The 21265-nt window shown below is 38.0% G+C and overlaps 1 protein-coding gene across 4 annotated transcripts in view; it reads right to left on the reverse strand.

Moving 5' to 3' along the window:
- The window catches only part of ARHGAP42 (Rho GTPase activating protein 42), a 270455-nt gene that overhangs the window by 18028 nt on the left and 231162 nt on the right, over positions 1–21265 (reverse strand). For all 4 annotated transcript variants that reach the window (XM_034666127.1, XM_034666126.1, XM_034666125.1 and 1 more), the window contains 5 exons: positions 9969–10031; positions 8838–8912; positions 8486–8570; positions 7822–7880; positions 4328–4433 (listed from right to left, as the gene is read on the reverse strand). In XM_034666127.1, the coding sequence (XP_034522018.1) occupies positions 4328–4433; positions 7822–7880; positions 8486–8570; positions 8838–8912; positions 9969–10031 (388 nt within the window). The remainder of the gene's footprint in view (positions 1–4327; positions 4434–7821; positions 7881–8485; positions 8571–8837; positions 8913–9968; positions 10032–21265) is intronic.

Raw genomic sequence — 21265 nt, forward strand, 5'->3', positions numbered from 1 at the left:
TGGCATAAATAAAATGTAAAATACGCCATGATAGGTTAGTTTTCCCAAGTAGTCAGGTTCAGCCACTCCCAACTGGCATATGTGGTATAGCCTTAAAAGACATAAAGTTAACATTAGCTAAGTAAAAATAATTACAAAGCTTAATTAAAGAAATAAATCTTGATACCTTAAATCGAATATGATCACCCTAGAGAGATTGTGAGGGATTCTCTAGGGCACTGTACTTCTTTTAGAACAGATGGTTAAGATTAGATTGGTTGGAATTATATTCCGATACACTAAAACATATTATTGAGAACCTAGTGCCAGGCATTTTCATATTGCATTTAATTCTTCCAGGAAGTCAGGTTTTCCTATTGTATAGCTTAAAAGAAAGCAAAACTGGGGTGACTGGGTGGTGTAGTTGGTTAAGTGTCTGACTTTTGGTTCTGGATCAGGTCATCTCAGGGTCCTGGGATGTAGCCCTGTGTTGGGCTCCATGTTCTGCTTGAGTTTTCTTATCTCTTTCCTTCCCCTTCCACCCCTCCTCCCCACCTCTCTCTCTCCATCTCTCTCTCTCTCAAATAAATAAGTAAATCTTAAAAAAAAAAAAAAGGCAAAACTCCTAAGTAAAAATGATGTACTCCATATAACAGCAAATTAGGGACAGAGATGCTGTTTCAATTCAGGTCTCCTGAATATAAGTCAGGGGTTTTCTTAAGCTTCCTACATAAGACAACTGGCCAAGGAATGTTTCTATCCTTTCTTTTTCCCTTCTATCCATCCACCCATCCATCCACTCATCAATTCAAAATTCCCTGTGTGCCTCCTTAGTGCTGGGCACTATGTTAGGCAAACAGTAAGAGAAGGAGATACGGTAGCATCAGTGTTGGCTTGAAAATGAAAAAGAAAGGAAAAACCTCTGGTATTTCTGACCTTAGCAAAAGTCAGTTACCTTATCCCAGTAACTATCAAAAATGACTTTGACTAATTTGGAAATTTGATATATTCTTTTTTTTAAAGATTATTTATTTGAGAGAGTGTGTGCACACATGAGTTGGGGGAGAGTCAGGGGGAAAGACTCTCAAGCAGACTCCCTGCTGAATGGGGAGCCCTACCCAGGGCTTGGTCTCAGAACCCTGAAATAATGACCTGAGCCGATATCAAGAGACAAACAACTGAGCCACCCAGGTGCCCCAACTGAATAGATTCTTAAGGAGAAACCCATTCATTTGACCAATCTTCTAGGTTAACCACTGCATTTTCTATCTTCTAGGCACGCTGTCAAAATACCAAGCTATAGAAAGAAGCACAACACAAGATTATGTTTATACCTAAGTGTGCATCACTAACTACATTCCAGAAGTAAAATTTTATGGAGAATCCAGGATTTTGAATACTATGCAAATCCCAGCACAGGACAGGAAGAGCTGGCTGTCTCACTGACTGAATTTTTCCCTTGTGCCTGAGAGAGCACTAGCGAAGAAGCTCTTGGTTAGAATAGGAAGAAGTTTCATTCCACATTTTCTTTTTACATAACCAAATATTATATATATTATAATATATATGCTATATATATTATATATATATTATATATATTATATATATTATATATATATATATAATATATATATTAGTTGCTTAATATGTATTAGTCTACTAAGAAAGTAGTGTGTAAAATATGTCTGGATTTAAAGCTTGGATCCACCCGACTTGGAAGCTGGGTGCGATCAGCCAAGTTATTTCCTATTTCCAAGTTTCCTTATCTATAAAGAATAAGGACCCCTATAGTGTTGATAAAATTAAATAATGTTAAGGAAATATGATCTCAAAACATTAGTTTCCTTGTAATTAAATTGGCTTTAGGCACCCTTGCTAAAATGTAAGAGATCCTGGTAGTGTGAGTAAACTGGAATAAGATAAACTGTATTGCTCAGAAGATGGAATATTTAGATGAACAATTTTCTCTTCACTGAATTTCACTTCTGTTGAGCTAAATCAATATATACACTTATCACCCCACATTTCAGCTATTTCTGCACCTCATTCCCTAAATTTGTTGTAGGGAACAGATACCCAACTGCCCTTTTAAATATCCAAAGTTAGAGTCGAAGAAGATAACACAGATAGCCTTTATTTTGAGGACAAAAGGATTCTCAGGAAAGAAGTAATGGTTTATACTATGTCTCAGAGCTAATTAATGTAGATTTGGAATCAATCTTTTAGTCACTGGTCCTTCAGATAGTGACCAATCCAGATCACTGGTCTTAAATTCTCTTTTCTTCAGATACATTAAGTTTGCCAGGGCCCCAAGAGTGTTATCACTTGTTTGGAGTTTACTTAAGTCACTGATGATGTGGACAACATTCCAATAATACTGCTCAGTCAATGGGGATTGATTTTTTACAGGTTCAGGAAAAAAGCCATGAATGGTAGTAAAGGATGGGCAAAAGAATTTTAAGCACTCTTCTGTGGCCAGATACTATCCTCTGCTATTCCCTGTACTAAAGCCATGCACATTCACTATAAGGGGGAAGTTTGAGTTCATCTAACATTCTGGATAATTAAACAAAACATTTTATGTGACACTCATATATCTTTTAAAAGCAGTTTTAAAAAGCTTTGCTAGAAAATTAGCTTGAATACATGAAGAGAATGCCCAATACATAGAGTGTGGTTAAATTTCATGAAGCGGTCACACAATTGAAAACATAATTTAAGACTAAATCTGACCAAGAATCCTTGTTCATTAAATAAAAGAGGTATTGCCATATGCAACAGTTAATTATGAACTTGAAATGACACAGTTCCTAGTGGATTTCCTTCCTATTTCAAGGGGCGGGAGGGCAATTCATATTATCTCATCTGCAGGTTAAGATGAGATTTATTAACATGTTATGTAGCACTATTTCAAATATGCATGGCTCAAATTAGCACAAACTGGGTCACTACTTATAGTAAGCAACAAAGGAGTAATCATTTAATTGTGAATCATAGTACTTGCTAAGATGGAAAATATCCTTATTTGTATATGAGCCTATAAGGGAATTCTTAGTTTAAAACCTGAATTTGGGGGCACCTGGGTGGCTCAGTTGGTTAGCATATGACTCTTGCTTTCAGCTCAGGTTATGATCTCAGGTTCATGAGATCAAGCCCTGTATCAGGCTCCATGCTTGATGGGCAGACTGCTGGAGATTCTCTCCCTCTTCTTCTCCCTCTACACCTCCCTGCTCTCTCTCTCTAAATAAATAAATCTTTAAAAAAAATAAAACAAAATCTGAATTTGGACTTTTGTTTACAGTAGCATGGCAAGTGTATGGATGTGTGTATATGAAAGAGAGAGAGAGAATCTTTAGACAGATGTATGAGGCCACAGTACCCAGATATTTGATCAAACATAATTCTAGATGATTCTGTGAAGGTATTTTTTTTGCATAAAATTATGGAAGATTTTAACATAAATTTAAAAAATTTTAAATTAAATTAACATTTAAATCAGTATACTTAGAGTAAAGCAGATTCCCCTCCATGTGAGTGGGCCTTATTCAATCAGTTGAAAGTCTTAAAAAGACTGAGGTCCTCTGAGTAGGAGGCGATTCTGCTCCCAGACTGCCTTGGATTGTAGCTGCAACATTAACTCTTACCTGAGTCTCCAGACTACCAGCTGCCTTGCAGACTTCAGACTTAACCAGTCTTCACAATAGTGCAGGCCAGCTTGCAATCAATCTCTCTCATATATATATGCACAAAATACACACACACACACAATATATATATAAACATGTATGTATAACTACATACACACACACAAACATCCTATTGGTTCTGTTCCTCTGGAGAAACTCGATTCCTTGATTAATTTGATATCTATCTATCCAGATTTTTAAAAACATATATGAACTAACAGCAGAGTCAGAAAAATCTTCAGAGACCAAGTGATGCTATGAATCCAGGGAAAAAACTAACACTAGAGTGGCACTTTGACCTGGCAAAACCTGTTGACACTAGGAGCATAGAGAACTGATCTTCAAACTTAGGGCTCACAAGGCATCTAAAGGAACTGGGGGAAAAAACATATACTCCTTTATATATTTTTAAGTTGACGTATAAGGTTTTTGTCATTAGTTTAACAGCTGAGAAGGATATTAATTATTTGCATAGCGTAAACATACACAGTACATACACACACAGATATATCTTACTGTCACATCATTTTTAAAAGCATATTCAATAGACTGATTATAATAACAATGTTATAGCACCGTCATACACTTTAGAAAGACATGAACAAGTTTCACTTTAATAGTTGAACAAGTAGTTAGGTGAACAACATAAATCAGAGAATTACTTGACGAGGTGCTTTATTAAGATGTCCAGCATCTCTCTGTTTTTTTCTGGCAATTTGTGCACCAATGCATGTACAGCCTCCACCCGGTAGTTTTGGTCATCAGATTCTATAACAGAAAGGTTTCAAATGCTCAAGTTTTAGTTGTATTCAAATGTATAAATAAACATTAGTAATCTAAACATTATAAACACTCCCACCCTCATGCGTTATAAACATTGCACCATGCAGTAAGTATTATCTTTATCACTCGCTTAGAGCTGTTGAGTAACTTGACCATGGTGATGAAGTTAGTTAAGTAAAGAAGTCAAGCTAGCCCAGTTCCATCTAATCCACACCTGTGCTCATAGCCACTGAACTTTCATACAACCATAACTCATCACCTGCTTTGGTTTTGCTACACCAGGACAGAGTCAAACTTTAGCAATGTGAGTGATCACAGAAATTGTTAAAGACAGCCTAATGTGCCAGGCAATATAATATACTTTATCACACAGAAACCTCCAAGTGACTCCATCAGACAAAGGAAGAAGGCATTCCCTTTCAAATTTTATAGATTTGAATCTGAGGTGTCATGATTATAATGCAAATAGAGGCCTAATAGATTTTAAGCCCATGTTGACAGTGGTAAATCTGAAGTCTAGTCTTTCAGGCAAAAGCCAACATGCTGACTTATCTGCTAAAGAAACATCTAACACTTCAGAATGAAGAACCTATTTACATGCTCTTACTATAATAAACAAATTCTATGGTGACTATCTACCCTGCCAGGCCCTTTCTCTGAAAAGTGCCCAACGGGAGGTGAGGAAAGAGCCTGGCTCACTCTGGGCTCCCAGAGGTTGGAATGGAGACACCAAAACTGTGATCTGTCTGCTTAGATAGGTGAAAAGGCATATCGTGTAAGACCAGGGTTGACATAGCTAAATGTGCTCCAAAGCCAAGAAAATCTGACTGGAAAGGGAGATACAAATAAGGCAGATATGTAGCAAAAAACAAAGAGGAGAGACCCTCCTAAAAGGGTGGGAAGAGAAACATCAGTTACCAATTTTGCAGTTCCCAGCTGTAGGCCCATGGAAGGCCTGATCCATACTCTGCCAGGGAATTCTGTAAGACACCTTGTAATTCTGAATAACTTCCCCTTTTTACAGAGCTGAATTTCCAAATAATACCTAATTTTATTACCTTATTATCTGGTACATGGAATTATCCTTGACCCAGTCAAAAGATGAATTCTTATCTATAAGAATATATTTTAATTATCATGGTAGTGAATTATCTATTTGCCATGGAAATAGAGAAAAATAGCTTACAATCAAATGTTTCTATTAAAACAAGCTGCTCATTTAGCTACTTAGCTAAGTAGCTCAAATGCCATTTGTTGTTAACACAAAATTTCTGTAAGAAAGAGTTCCAGGGTAAGAGTAAAACAAAAATTGGCTGGTAGCTCTGATTTTGCCATCAATGTACTAGTGTCCTTGGACAAAGTCACTGGCCCACCCAGGGACTTAGTCAATAAAATGAGAGGTCAGACTCTACATTTTCCAAGGTTTTGTTTATCTAATAAGGATAGATTTCGATGAAAATAATATACAGTGGAGAGTTTTCAGGAAGTATAGGTGTTTATGAGATCATGTGGTCAGTCATGTATACTGGATTGAAAACCAAGGTCACTCAAATGTTATCTGACACTTATCAGCAGACAACATTTCCTGTGACATTACAATGTGTGGTAATAAATTAATGCAACTGCTTTCTTTCTTGGGACTGAAAAATACTTAGTACAGTCACACCTCATACATCTTAACAATGAAATGCTAATTCCTAATTGTTACATGCTGTGATGGCTCAGATGGCAACCCAGTACTTTGGTCTCAATGTTTTAAAAGTGCGTATTTTTAATTTCTCAGCTTACATGTTTTCATTGAGCCCCTCCCACAATTTTTGAATTAAGCCATTATAGTAATAAGAGATCCCAATAAATGACATAGATATGTGATCATTATCAATAAATAGAGGAAAAAGGATTGATGGAAGTGCCTGTTACCTGCCAAAAATACCTGACTCTTTCCTCCAGATTTAAGAATATATTATGTAAGTATGAGTAGGTAGCATACCTGACTGTATATATTTGTAGTCTTGTCTATTTAACCATAAAGTTGCTCTTGTAAGAAACTAACATTCATCAAGTAAAATATAACTAAAATAATTCCTCTTAGCACACCAGTCACCCCAATGAAGTCTTATTCAGTGGCAAAATATTCTATTTCATTCTGCATTTTTTTAAAAATCAAGGTTAAGTGCACTCTTGATTCCCTTTATCTATTTCTCCTGTCCCCCACCCACCTCTCCTCTGGCAACCACCAGTTTGTTCTCTGTATTTAAGAGCATTTCTTTTTTGTCTTTTTCTTTGGTTTTTTAAATTCCACATATGAACGAAATCATATAGTATTGGTCTTTCTCTGTCTGACTTATGTTACTTAGGTCCATCCATCTTGTTGCAAATGTCAAGATTTCATTCTCTCTTATGGTTTAGTAATAGTTCATTGTGCATATATATCACATCTTCTTTACCCATTCATGTATCAATGGATACTTCTGTCGTCACCATGTCTTCGCTATTGTAAATAATGCTGCAATAAATATAAGGGTGCACATATCTTTCTGAATTGGTGTTTTCATATTCTTTGGGTAAATACCCAGTAGTGGAATTACTGGCTCATATGGTAATCCTATTTTTAATATTTTGAGGAACCTCTATACTCTTTTTCAGACTGGCTGAACCAATTTGCATTCTCACAACAATGTAAGAGGGTTCCCCTTTCTCCACATCCTCGCCAACACCTGTTGTTTCCTGTGTTGATAATTTTAGCCATTCTTACAGGTGTGAGGTGATATCTCATTGTAGTTTTGATTTGTATTTCCCCAATGATGAGTGATGTTGAGCATATTTTCATGTGTTTACTGTCCATCTGCATGTCAGCTTTGGAAAAATGTCTACTCAGGGCCTCTGCCTCTTTTTTAATCAAATTGTTTTTCTAGTGTTGAGTTGTGTAAGTTCTTTATATATTTTGGATCTTAACCCCTTATCGGATATATCATTTGCAAATACTTTCTCCCATTCAGTAGGTTGCCTTTTTGCTTTGTTGATGATTTCCTTCATTGTACAAAACTTTTTTATTTTGGTGTAGTCCCAATTATTTAATTTTGCTTTTTGTTTCCCTTGCCAGAGAAGACATATCTAGAAAAATGTTTCTCCTGTCAATGTCAAAGAATTACTGCCTATGTCTTCATAGCTTTATGGTTTTAGGTCTCGCCTTAGATGGATTCATCACTCATAATTTCTTATTTGTTTACAAACCATACTGTCAGATATTAGGATTGACAGTTTCTTAAGCAATATGTAGGAAAATCTTAACTAGTTGGTTTAAGTTTACACCTCTAAGTGACACAGCATAAAATTACATCAATTATAATACATACAATGGAAATGTACTTACTAACTGCAACAATAAAATCTTTGTGTAACTTGTAAGTCATCAGTGGTTCTGCAAGGCATCTACAATGGATAAAGAAAGAGGCATTAGAATGGCAATATCTTTTTATTTCTCCTGAACTTTCAGTGTTTCTTTAAGAGTTGGCTGATTAGGGGGTATGATCAAGTCCTAGTAGGGCTGCTACAGGCAGTCCCAAAATGCAGACCTCGAAGACACCAAGGCCCTTTAGCACTTCTTGGCACAACTGTACTAAAAGGGGAGGCTGGAAAATGATTTTCACTTTGTGAGAACTACTAAACCATAACAGCAAAATCTCTCTCAGATATGGGGACAATAGTTAAATGAAAAGCAAAAACAAAACAAAAAACAACTTTCAATTTCAACTTAAAAAAAAAAAAAACCATGAAAGCACCACATTCAAATTTAATATGAAACAAAATACTATTTAGTATTCATAAAATATTTCAGTCTCTTATTATTTGAGAAAGCATGTATAAGTTCCAAAATGCTAAATATAAACATTACCACCTTATTCTATTTCACCTGAAGTGAAGGAATTGCTCTAAGTAGTGAAGTTCATGCATAGGAGCTCTGAGGAATCACATGGCAACTGCCCACAGAGGTAAGAGAGACAGCACATGCAGAGTAGGAGTTAAATCTTCCTTACCTGAGGTAGTTTTTCAGTCCACTTGTTATTGTCTTATTATCCCACAATTCAATATCAATGTCAATATCAGGAGGGGATTTTGGAGCTGAAAAGAGTAAAAAATAAGATGTTTAAACTGTGCAATTCAACACATCACTCACACCATAAAAAAGATGGACACAAACATAAGTAGGTCAAAGAGAGATATTTATTTCTTAGTTATAGCAGCACATTAAAAACTGAAGGCAAATATTAATTTTAAATATTACTTTAAAATATTCAAAGACAAGCAATAGTATAATTCTCAAAGAAAACTATGGTTTGGATTATCTATAATACAAAAATTAAGTAACCACCTTCATCCAAAACTTACAAAATGTTGTGTTCATGAGTTTCTGAACTTTAGAATTTACTCCTCCTATTCGGTAGAGGCCTAAAATAGTGATACCTAATGAGAAAGAAAAGTCACAGGAGAATGGTTTGAGACCAGCAGCATAAGTACAGAATGTTAAAAACCTCAGGCATATACCTATACAGAATTTGAAAGCTGCTCGTCCAATTTGCAGTCTAACTTTAGCAAATCTACCCTGGAAACCTCCATCATACATATATTTCTCAGAGCAGACATTGAACAGTGTCTGAAAGTCTTTGGAAGATCTTCAAAGTAGCAAAGTACCCCTGTTCATTCACCACTATTTGAATACAAAAAGCATCAAAGATGGGAAATGATAATCAGTATTTCTCATCCTCTATGAGTTTTGTTTTAGCCAAATTTTCCAGGAATTGAAAGAGTATAATAGGTACCTGGAATGGGCTTCAGGTGAGAGGTCAAGTCTAGAGAGAGGAAAGGTGCTAGAATTGTGACCATGACTGAAATCACTGAGGGAAATAATGTAAGAAAGGAGGAATACCAGCTCCTTAAGAATCTTACCTCACTAAAGCTTGAAAAAAATCAAAGAGGTCTAGGGATGTACTGTATGGTGACTAACATAATATAATAAAAAAAATCAAAGAGGTGCTTACAGTAATAAATAACACAAAGTCTAACAATAAGAAGTAAAGCAAGCCTTTATTAGGAAAAATCATTAAAAAGAAATACAGTATGATTTTTGGTAAAGTTCAAACTATAGTTATTTGTGTATTTAGATATTTAGATAATTTATACATTTATATAGTTCTNATATGTCTCTTTATTTTGGTTAAGAGTTGGCTTGTGTATCTTGCTGCTCCCCTGTTGGGGGCATATATATTAATAATTGTCATATCCACTTGTTGAATACTTCCTTTAAGAATAATATAGTGCCCTTCTGTATCTCTCTCTATGGCCTCTAGTTTAAAATCCAGCCTATCTGATATGAGAATTGCTACTCCAGCTTTCTTTTGAGGCTAAAGTTAATTTCATGTTAATGATGAAACACATCCTCATTCTCTGAGAGCTTTCTATATAAGAATGAACTACCTGAACTACATAACAGTAACAATGTACTTGTCGGGCAAAACTTACCTCTTGTTTCCACAGCTTGAATGCATTTTCTCACAAAGTTGAACCCTGCTTCATTTAAGTACACTGAAAATAAAAGAAAATCACTGTAAGTGTTAATGCCCAACTTCCATTACCCCTTAGTTGGCTCTGTTGTTTTAGGACTAAATGGTACAGTTTTAGTTAGAGTCTTAACTTTTATTTTGGGGTAGAAGTAGAGAGGTTCACAGCCACCAAAGTTACTAAATAAACTTGCTTTCTTAGAATACACAGATCCTTCAGAGAAAGTAAATATATTACCCTGATCCCATCCACTTTTTCTAAAATCAGCATTATTTTTTGTTACAAATTTTTCCAAATGATAGGAGCAAATGTACTAAGAAAAACACCTTTATTGTGTGTTGGTAATTATATTACAAAGCTATTCACATATTCTTTTTCATAGGAGTCTCAAAACATTATGAGGTAGACAGAAAGCTTTGTAATCTTAAGATGGTTCACTGGGTTGCTGCAAAGTAATTCAAAATACATTTAGTCCACCAAAAATCCCCCAAAGATCCTACATCATGAAATAGCAATTTATTTTCATTGTTTTTGCTAGATTTTAAATCTTTTCTAATTTTCTTAAGTTTCTGAGGCCAGATCAAATTAGATTACCTGTTTTTTAAGAAAAGGATTTAATTTAAGAATACCAAGTAACATTCTGAGGAAAAATTTAAAAGTTTTCTTGGCACTAAAATGAAAATTTTCATCATCTGTGGTAGAGATATATTTCTTAATATTCTCAAATTATATATGAAAATAATTCAAATAAAAAATAAAAACTGGCTTCCAATTAAAGATGGTGGATTAGGAGTGGAGGATGGTGGATTAAGGGGACCCTAAACTCACCCTGTCTCATGGATACAATTAGATAACACTCACATCAGTGTAAATAACCCAGAAAACGAAGACTGGCAAAACAAACTCCACAACTAAAGGCAGAGAAGTGACCACATTGAAGAGGGTAGATAGGGTGGAGACATAGTAGGGAGCAAAACAGAGGTGGCCACCTGTGGTCAGGAGGGAGCCACAGGCACAGTGAGTGACGAATCCTAACATTTGGCTTTCAAAGCAAGAGGAGCTGAATTTACTGACTTCTTACATATAAGAGGGACTTAAAGTCTGGAATCTTAAAAATCAGCTGGCTTCATTTTGGAAGAGCCCTGAGGGCAATAGGAAGATGAGTCCCTGACCTGAAAGAGACAGCGAGACAAACAGCCCTCCAGATACAGGGTAGAAACAGCACTTCGAAAAACACCTGGGGTGTACAGTAGGGAGAGTTATTTACTCATTTCAGAGCATATCCAGAGGAAGACTCTTCCAAGAACAAAGGAGCTGGCGGTGCCACTGCCCTCTCCCACCCCTCAGCATAGACATATGGTCACCTGCAGAAGCCGGCAGGAAATTTACTACGTAATTTGCTTACAACTAAGCCCCACACCCTAGTGCTTTGCCACAGCTACCCTTTCCACTCATGCTTGCTTCAGTCCTAGCACTGCAGGCCACCCCCCTCAGAAATCCATTGCAAACCTTGCCAACACTGCGCCTCCCACCCATGCATTTTGCAAGACTGCGGTTCTGCTAGTAGCAGCTGCGGGCCCTGCGGAAGTTTGAGGAGCACCTTGTTAAAACTGCACAACCCACTCACAAGGCCAGGGTCCTGGAAGCTACAGGTCTCATTTCATAAGCAGAGCACACCTTGTTAGAACTGCATACCACACCCCTGCCAGGGACAAAATGCTGCCCATAATAGGCAAAGAGAGCTTCTGCAGACAACTGGACTGAAGGAAAAAGCAGCCAGGAAAAAACAGCAGAGCACATGCAGCACACACAGGACACACCACTTGAAGCATCAGGCTCTGGGGAACAGGGGAAACTGCACTGCAGGGCACTACAGGACCTCTTCTTCATAAGGCCACTACATTCAAGAGGAGATGTAGCTGACTTTCCTGACACAAAGAAACAGACACAGAGAGTAGGGAAAATGAGGACACAGAGGAATATATCTCAAATGGAAAAAAAACAAGACAAAAACAACAGTAAGAGACTTAAGAGAAATGGATAAAAAAGTAGTATGCCCAATAGAGAACCTAAAGTAATGAACATAAAGATACTGTACTTGGGAATCAAGAGTGGAGAATGCAAGTGAGATGCTTAACAAAAAGATAAAAAAAGAACAAATCAGAAGTGAAGAAAACAATAAATGAAATTATAAATACACCAGATGGAATAAATAGCAGGCTAGAGGAAGCAGAGGAATGAATGAGCAACCTGAAAGAAAAAAAAAATACGCAAAATGAGAACAGACTTAGGGAACTCAGCGACTTCATCAAGTGTAATAACATTTGCATTATAGGGATTCCAGAAGAACAATAAAAGGGTCAGAAAATTTGTGTGAAGAAATAATAGCTACAAAGTTTCCAAATCTGGGGAAGGAAATGGATATCTGGATCCAGGAGGCAGAGATACCCCAAAAAATCAACCCAAGGAGGTCAACACCAAGACACAAAGTAATTAAAATGGCAAAAAGAAGTGATAAAGAATTTTAAAAGCAGCAAGAGAAAAGAAGATAGTTACACACTGGGGAAATGCCATAAGTCTATGAGTGGGTTTTTCAGCAGAAACTTTGGAGGATAAAAGAGAGTGGCATGGTATATTCAAAGTGCCAACAGGAAAAAATATGCAGCCAAAAATACTCTTTTTAGCAAGACTATCATTCACAATAGGAGATAGTTTCTCAGACAAACAAAAGCTAAAGTAGTTCATGTCCACTAAACCAGCCCTATAAGAAATATTAAGGAAACACGTGGAGTGAAGAGGAAAGACCATAAGTAAGAGTATGAAAAATGGGAAACACAAAAGCAGTAAAAATAAGTATATCTGTAAAAATCAGTGTAAGAATTCACAAAATAAAAGAAAGTGAAATAGGACACCATATATCTGAAACATGGGGGGAAGGGTAAGAAGAAAGAATGAGTTCTAATTTAAGTGACCATCTACTGAATATAAACTGCTATCTGTAGAAGATATTCTATATGAACCTAATGGTAATCACAAATCAAAATACAGTAACGGATAAACAAAGAATAAAGAGAAAGAAATCCAAGTTTATCACTAAAGAAGACAGCAAAGTGTGAAAGAGAGCAAGAGAAGAAAGGATCATAGAAAAACTACAACACAACCACAAAAAAGTAACAAAATGTCAATAAATACATATCTATCAATAATTACTTTGAAAGTAAATGGACTAAAAGCTCCAATCAAAAGATATAGGGTGATGGAACAGGTAGAAAAACAAGCCCATCTATATATATGCTGCCTACAAGAGACCCCTTTCAGAACTAAAAATACATGCAGATTGAAAGTGAGGGGCTGGAAAAATATTTATCATGCAAATCGATGTCAAAACAAAACCATAGTAGCTTTACTCATATCAGATGAATTAGACTTTAAAACAAAGACAATAACAAGAGAATAATGACACCATATAATAATAAAAAGAACAATCCAACAAGAGGATATAACAATTCTAAATATTTATGCACCCAACATGGGAATACCCAAATACATAAAACAGTTAATAACAAACATAAAGGAACTAACTGATACATTAATAGTAGGGGATTTTAATAACCCCCCTTTACATCAATGAACAGATCATATAAACAGAAAATCAACATGAAAACACTGGCTTTGAATAACACACTGGACCAGATGGATTTCACAGATATATTTGGAACATTCCATCCTAAAACAGCAGAATACACATTCTTTTCAAGTGCACATGGAACATATTCCAGAACACATCACATATTAAGCCACAAACAAGCCTCAACAGACTCAAAAATATTAGTCATAAAATGCAACTTTTCTGACCACAATGCTATGAAATAAGAGATCAACGACAAGGAAAAAATCTGGAAAGGGCACAAATACTGGAGGTTAGATAACATGCTATTTATTAACCAATGAATAGATCAACCAAGAAATAAAAGAAGAGGGGCGCCTGGGTGGCACAGTGGTTAAGCGTCTGCCTTTGGATCAGGGCGTGATCCCAGCATTATGGGATCGAGCCCCACATCAGGCTCCTCCGCTATGAGCCTGCTTCTTCCTCTCCCACTCCCCCTGCTTGTGTTCCCTCTCTCGCTGGCTGTCTCTATCTCTGTCAAATAAATAAATAAAATCTTAAAAAAAAAGAAATAAAAGAAGAATAAAAAATTACATGGAGAGAAATGAAAATGAAAACACAAATGTTGAAAACCTTTGGGATGCAGCAAAAGTGGTCCAAAGAGGGAAATTTATAGCAATACAGGCCTACCTCAAGACGCAAGAAAAATCTCAAATAAACAAACTAACTGTTTACATCTAAAGGAGCTAGAGAAAGAGGACCAAACAAAATCCAAACACAGCAAAAGAAAGAAAATAGTAAAGATTAGATCAGAAATAAATGCTAATAGAAACTAAAAAAACAAAACAAACAAAACAAAAACAATAGAAGAGATCAATGAACCAGGAACTGGTACTTTGAAAAGATCAACAAAATTGATAAACCTCTAACCAGACTCGCCAAAGAGAGAGAGAGAGGACAAATAAACAAAATCACAAATGAAAGAGTAAACATAAGAACTGACACCACAGAAATACAAACAACTTTAGTGAAAATTATGAAAAATTATATACCAACAAACTAAACATACTAGAAGAAATGGACAAATTCCTAGAAGCATATAGCCTACCAAAACTGAACCCAAAAGAAAATTTGAACAGATTGATAACCAGCAAACAGATTGAATAAGTAATGAAAAAACTCCCAAAAAACAAAAGTCCAGGACCAGAAGGCTTCAAATGTAAACTCTACTAAACATGTTAAGAAGAGTTTATACTTATTCTTCTCAAACTTTTCCAAAAAATAAAACAGGAGAGGGAGTTAAGATGGTGGAGGAGTGGGGGACCCCTTTTCAGCCGGTCCCCTGAGTCGAGCTGGATAGGTACCAGACCAGCCTGAGCATCCACGAATCAGCCTGAGACACAGGAAGATACATCTGGATCTCTACAAATGAACATCTCCAGGGCTGAGTATTGAGGTACGAAGCGGGGTACCGTGAAACCTCACACACATATCGGAAGATAAATGGAAGGGGGAGGGAGCCGCCGCGTTCCGGCGCCAGGAAGCGGTAGCCACCTGCACGGAGGAGCGGGCGGACTCGCGGACCGGCACCCGCGAGACAACAGACTGAGACTGTGAGCCGGGAGCGCACGCCACCAGGCATCTAACGGAACTTGGCAATCCCGGTGTGCTCACTGCATCCAGACTGAGACCGGGAGCTCCCGGCGCACGCGGGGCGGCTGGCAGCTGACGGCTGGCGGCGTTAGAAACACAAAGGACAGAGATGTGCCGGCCCTAGAAGTGAGGGCTGCGACGCCAGGTGTGGGGTGCACATCCCGGGACACTGCAGGATCGAGCAGCACCAAAAGTAACAGAGTTAAAGTGGCCAGAACATCAGTGGAGAACGGGCCACAATCCCTCTATTCTGAGACAGAGGCTGAAATTCGGCCACTGCCGCTCTGACTCTCAGAAGAGGCACTGCAGACCACCAGGGAAAGCTGCCAGAGAACAAAAGTCTGGAAATACCTGCTCACAGCGTACCCATCCCCATCCCCCCTCGCAGGGGACACGGAGACTCTATGCAAACAGAGTTGCCTGAGTATCGGTGCGGCAGGCCCCTCCCCCAGAAGGCAGGCTGAAAAATCAAGAAGCCCACAACCCGGAGTGCCTGTGTGGCGCAGTCATTGAGCACCTGTCTTCCGCTTAGGGCGTGATCCCGGCGTTCCAGAAAGGAGTCCCTCATCGGGCTCCTCTGCTGGGAGCCTGCTTCTTCCTCTCCCACCCCCCTGCTTGTGTTCCCTCTCTTGCTGGTTGGCTCGCTGCCACATAAATAAATAAATAATCTTTAAAGAAGAAGCCCACATCCCTAAGATCTCTATAAAACAAGGGGCACGGCCTGGGACACAGTCAATAATTTGGGCTCTGGACAACCCCGCAACCTCTCCTCATCAGAATGACAAGAAGGAGAAGCCCCCCCCCCAGCAAAGAAAGACAGTGAGTCTGTGGCCTGTGCCACAGAAATAATGGATATGGATGTAACCAAATTATCAGAAATGGAATTCAAAGTAAAAATGGTCAAGATGAGTAGAGTTAAAAAAGTACGNTAGACTTGAAAAAAGCATCAGAGAAAACGTTGCTGAGAATATAGAATCCCTAAGGACGGAAATGAGAGCGAATCTGACAGAAATTAAAAATTCTATGAGCCAAATGCAGGCAAAACTAAAGGCTCTGATGGCCATGGTCACTGAAACAGAGGAACGTTTTAGCGAATTGGAGGATGGGTTAGTAGAGGAAAAAACGAAAACAGAAGCTGGTCTTACAAAAATCCACACCCATGAATGTAGGTTACGGGAGATTACTGACTCAATGAAACAATCCAATGTCAGAATCATCGGCATCCCCAAGGGGGTGGAGAAAAACAGAGGTCTAGAAGAGATATTTGAACAAATTGTAGCTGAAAACTTCCCTAATCTAGCAAGGGAAACAAACATTCGTGTCCAAGAGGCAGAGAGGACCCCTCCCAAGCTCAACCACGACAAACCTACGCCACGTCACGTCATAGTGCAATTCGCAAATATTAGATCCAAGGATACAGTATTGAAAGCGGCCAGGGCAAAGAAATTTCTCACGTACCAAGGCAAAGGTATCAGGATTACGTCAGACCTGTCTACAGAGACCTGGAATGAGAGAAAGGCTTGGGGGGGCATTTTTAAAGCTCTTTCAGAGAAAAACATGCAGCCAAGGATCCTTTATCCAGCAAAGCTGTCATTCAGAATTGATGGAGAAATAAAGACGTTCCAAAATCGCCAATCATTAACCAATTTCGTAACCACGAAACCAGCCCTACAGGAGATATTAAGGGGGGTTCTATAAAGGTAAAAAGGCCCCAAGAGTGATAGAGAACAGAAAGTCACGACAGATAGAAAGACTTTAAAGAGAAATGGCATCATTAAAATCATATCTGTCAATAATCTCTATCAATCTAAATGGCTTAAACTCTCCCATAAAACGCCACAGGGTTGCAGATTGGATAAAAAGACATGACCCATCCATTTGCTGTCTACAAGAGACTCATTTTGAACCCAAAGATGCATTCAGACTTAGAGTAAGGGGATGGAGTACCATCTTCCACGCAAATGGACCTCAAAAGAAAGCTGGAGTAGCAATTCTCATATCAGATAGACTGGATTTTAAACTAGAGGCCATAGAGAGAGATACAGAAGGGCACTATATTATTCTTAAAGGAAGTATTCAACAAGTGGATATGACAATTATTAATATATATGCCCCCAACAGGGGAGCAGCAAGATACACAAGCCAACTCTTAACCAAAATAAAGAGACATATAGATAAGAACACAGTAATAGTAGGGGACCTCAACACCCCACTATCAGAAATAGACAGAACACCCTGGCAAAAACTAAGCAAAGAATCAAAGGCTTTGAATGCCATACTCGACGAGTTGGACCTCATAGATATATATAGAACACTACACCCCAGAACCAAAGAATACTCATTCTATTCAAATGCCCATGGAACATTCTCAAGAATAGATCATGCTCTGGGACACAAAACAGGTCTCAGCCAATACCAAAAGATTGAAATTATCCCCTGCATATTCTCAGACCACAACGCTCTGAAATTGGAACTCAACCACAAGGAAAAACCTGGAAGAAACTCAAACACTTGGAGGCTAAGAACCATCCTGCTCAAGAATGACTCGATAAACCAGGAAATCAAAAAACAAATTAAACAATTTATGGAGACCAACGAGAATGAATACACAACGGTCCAAAACCTATGGGATACTGCAAAGGCAGTCCTAAGGGGGAAATACATAGCCATCCAAGCCTCACTCAAAAGAATAGAAAAATCTAAAATGCAGTTTCTATATTCTCACCTCAAGAAACTGGAACAGCAACAGAGGGACAGGCCTAACCCACTGACAAGGAAGGAGTTGACCAAGATTAGAGCAGAAATCAATGAATTAGAGACCAGAACCACAGTAGAGCAGATCAACAGGACTAGAAGCTGGTTCTTTGAGAGAATCCATAAAATTGATAGACCACTGGCAAAACTTGTCCAAAAACAAAGAGAAAGGACTGAGATTATTAAAATTATGACTGAAAAGGGAGAGGTCACGACCAGCACCATTGAAATTGCAAGGATTATTAGAAACTTTTATCAACAGCTATATGCCAAAAAACTAAACAATCTGGAAGAGATGGAGGCCTTCCTGGAAACCTATAAACTACCAAGACTGAAACAGGAAGAAATAGATTTCTTAAATAGGCCAATTAACTATGAAGAAATTGAGTCAGTGATAAACAACCTTCCAAATAATAAAACTCCAGGCCCAGACGGTTTTCCTGGGGAATTCTACCAAACATTCAAAGAAGAAATAATACCTATTCTCCTAAAGCTATTTCAAAAAATAGAAACAGAAGGAAAGCTACCAAACTCATTCTATGAGGCTAATATTACCTTGATCCCCAAACCAGGCAAAGACCCCCTCAAAAAGGAGAATTACAGACCGATTTCTCTAATGAATATGGATGCCAAAATCCTCAACAAGATCCTTGCTAATAGAATCCAACAGTACATTAAAAGGATTATCCATCATGACCAAGTGGGATTCATACCTGGGATGCAAGCATGGTTCAACACTCGCAAATCAATCAATGTGATACATCATATCAACAAGAAAAGACTCAAGAACCATATGATCCTCTCAATTGATGCAGAAAAAGCATTTGACAAAATACAGCATCCTTTCCTGATTAAAACCCTTCAGAGTGTAGGAATAGAGGGTACATTTCTCAATCTCATAAAAGCCATCTATGAAAAGCCTACTGCAAGCATTATTCTCAATGGGGAAAAGCTGGAAGCCTTTCCCTTAAGATCAGGAACACGACAAGGATGCCCACTCTCGCCACTATTATTCAACATAGTACTAGAAGTCCTTGCAACAGCAATCAGAAGACAAAAAGGGATCAAAGGTATCCAAATCGGCAAAGAAGAAGTCAAACTGTCTCTCTTTGCAGATGACATGATACTCTATATGGAAAACCCAAAGGAATCCACTCCCAAACTATTAGAAGTTATAGAACAATTCAGTAAGGTGGCAGGATACAAAATCAATGCCCAGAAATCAGTTGCATTTCTATACACGAATAACGAGACTGAAGAAAGAGAAATTAGGGAATCCATCCCATTTACAATAACACCAAAAACCATGCGTTACCTTGGAATTAACTTAACCAGAGACGTAAAGGACCTATATGCTAGAAACTATAGATCACTTTTGAAAGATATTGAGGAAGACATAAAAAGATGGAAAAATATTCCATGCTCATGGATTGGAAGAATTAACATAGTTAAAATGTCCATACTACCCAGAGCAATCTACACTTTCAATGCTATCCCGATCAAAATACCGAGGACATTTTTCAAAGAACTGGAACAAATAGTCCTTAAATTTGTATGGAACCAGAAAAGGCCCCGAATCTCCAAGGAACTGTTGAAAAGGAAAAACAAAGCTGGGGGCATCACAATGCCGGATTTCGAGCTGTACTACAAAGCTGTGATCACAAAGACAGCATGGTACTGGCACAAAAACAGACACATCGACCAATGGAACAGAATAGAGAACCCAGAAATGGACCCTCGGCTCTTTGGGCAACTAATCTTTGATAAAGCAGGAAAAAACATCCGGTGGAAAAAAGACAGTCTCTTCAATAAATGGTGCTGGGAAAATTGGACAGCTACATGCAAAAGAATGAAACTTGACCACTCTCTCACACCATACACAAAAATAAACTCCAAATGGATGAAAGACCTCAATGTGAGACAGGAATCCATCAAAATTCTAGAGGAGAACATAGGCAACAACTTCTATGACATCGGCCAGAGCAACCTTTTTCACGACACATCTCCAAAGGCAAGAGAAATAAAAGATAAAATGAACTTATGGGACTTTATCAGGATAAAGAGCTTCTGCACAGCCAAGGAAACAGTCAAAAAAACTAAGAGACAGCCCACGGAATGGGAGAATATATTTGCAAAGGACACCACAGATAAAGGACTGGTATCCAAGATCTACAAAGAACTTCTCAAACTCAATACACGAGAAACAAATAAACAAATCATAAAATGGGCAGAAGATATGAACAGACACTTTTCCAATGAAGACATACAAATGGCTAACAGACACATGAAAAAATGTTCAAAATCATTAGCCATCAGGGAAATTCAAATCAAAACCACACTGAGATACCACCTTACGCCAGTTAGAATGGCAAAGATAGACAAGGCAAGAAACAACAATTGTTGGAGAGGATGTGGAGAAAGGGGATCCCTCCTACATTGTTGGTGGGAATGCAAGTTGGTACAGCCACTCTGGAAAACAGTGTGGAGGTCCCTTAAAAAGTTAAAAATTGAACTACCCTATGACCCAGCCATTGCACTACTGGGTGTTTACCCCAAAGATACAGACGTAGTAAAGAGAAGGGCCATATGCACCCCAATGTTCATAGCTGCATTGTCCACAATAGCCAAATCATGGAAGGAGCCGAGATGCCCTTCAACAGATGACTGGATTAAGAAGCTGTGGTCCATATATACAATGGAATATTACTCAGCTATCAGAAAGAACGAATTCTCAACATTTGCTGCAACATGGACGGCACTGGAGGAGATAATGCTAAGTGAAATAAGTCAAGCAGAGAAAGACAATTATCATATGATTTCTCTCATCTATGGAACATAAGAACTAGGATGATCGGTAGGGGAAGAAAGGGATAAAGGAAAGGGGGGTAATCAGAAGGGGGAATGAAACATGAAAGACTATGGGCTATGAGAAACAAACTGAGGGCCTCAGAGGGGAGGGGGGTGGGGGATTGGGATAGACCGGTGATGGGTATTAAGGAGGGCACGTATTGCATGGTGCACTGGGTGTTATATGCAACTAAAGAAGCATCGAACTTTACATCGGAAACCGGGGATGTAGTGTATGGTGACTAACATAATACAATAAAAAATCATTAAAAAAAAATAATAAATAAATAAATAAAACAGGAAGAAAAACTTTCAGATTCATATTATGACTCCAGGATTTCCTGGTACTAAAACCAGATAAAGATATCACAAAAAAAAAAAAAAATAAAAAAAAAAA

This window comes from Ailuropoda melanoleuca, chromosome 8, assembly GCF_002007445.2.
Source record: "Ailuropoda melanoleuca isolate Jingjing chromosome 8, ASM200744v2, whole genome shotgun sequence".
Lineage (NCBI taxonomy): Eukaryota > Metazoa > Chordata > Mammalia > Carnivora > Ursidae > Ailuropoda > Ailuropoda melanoleuca.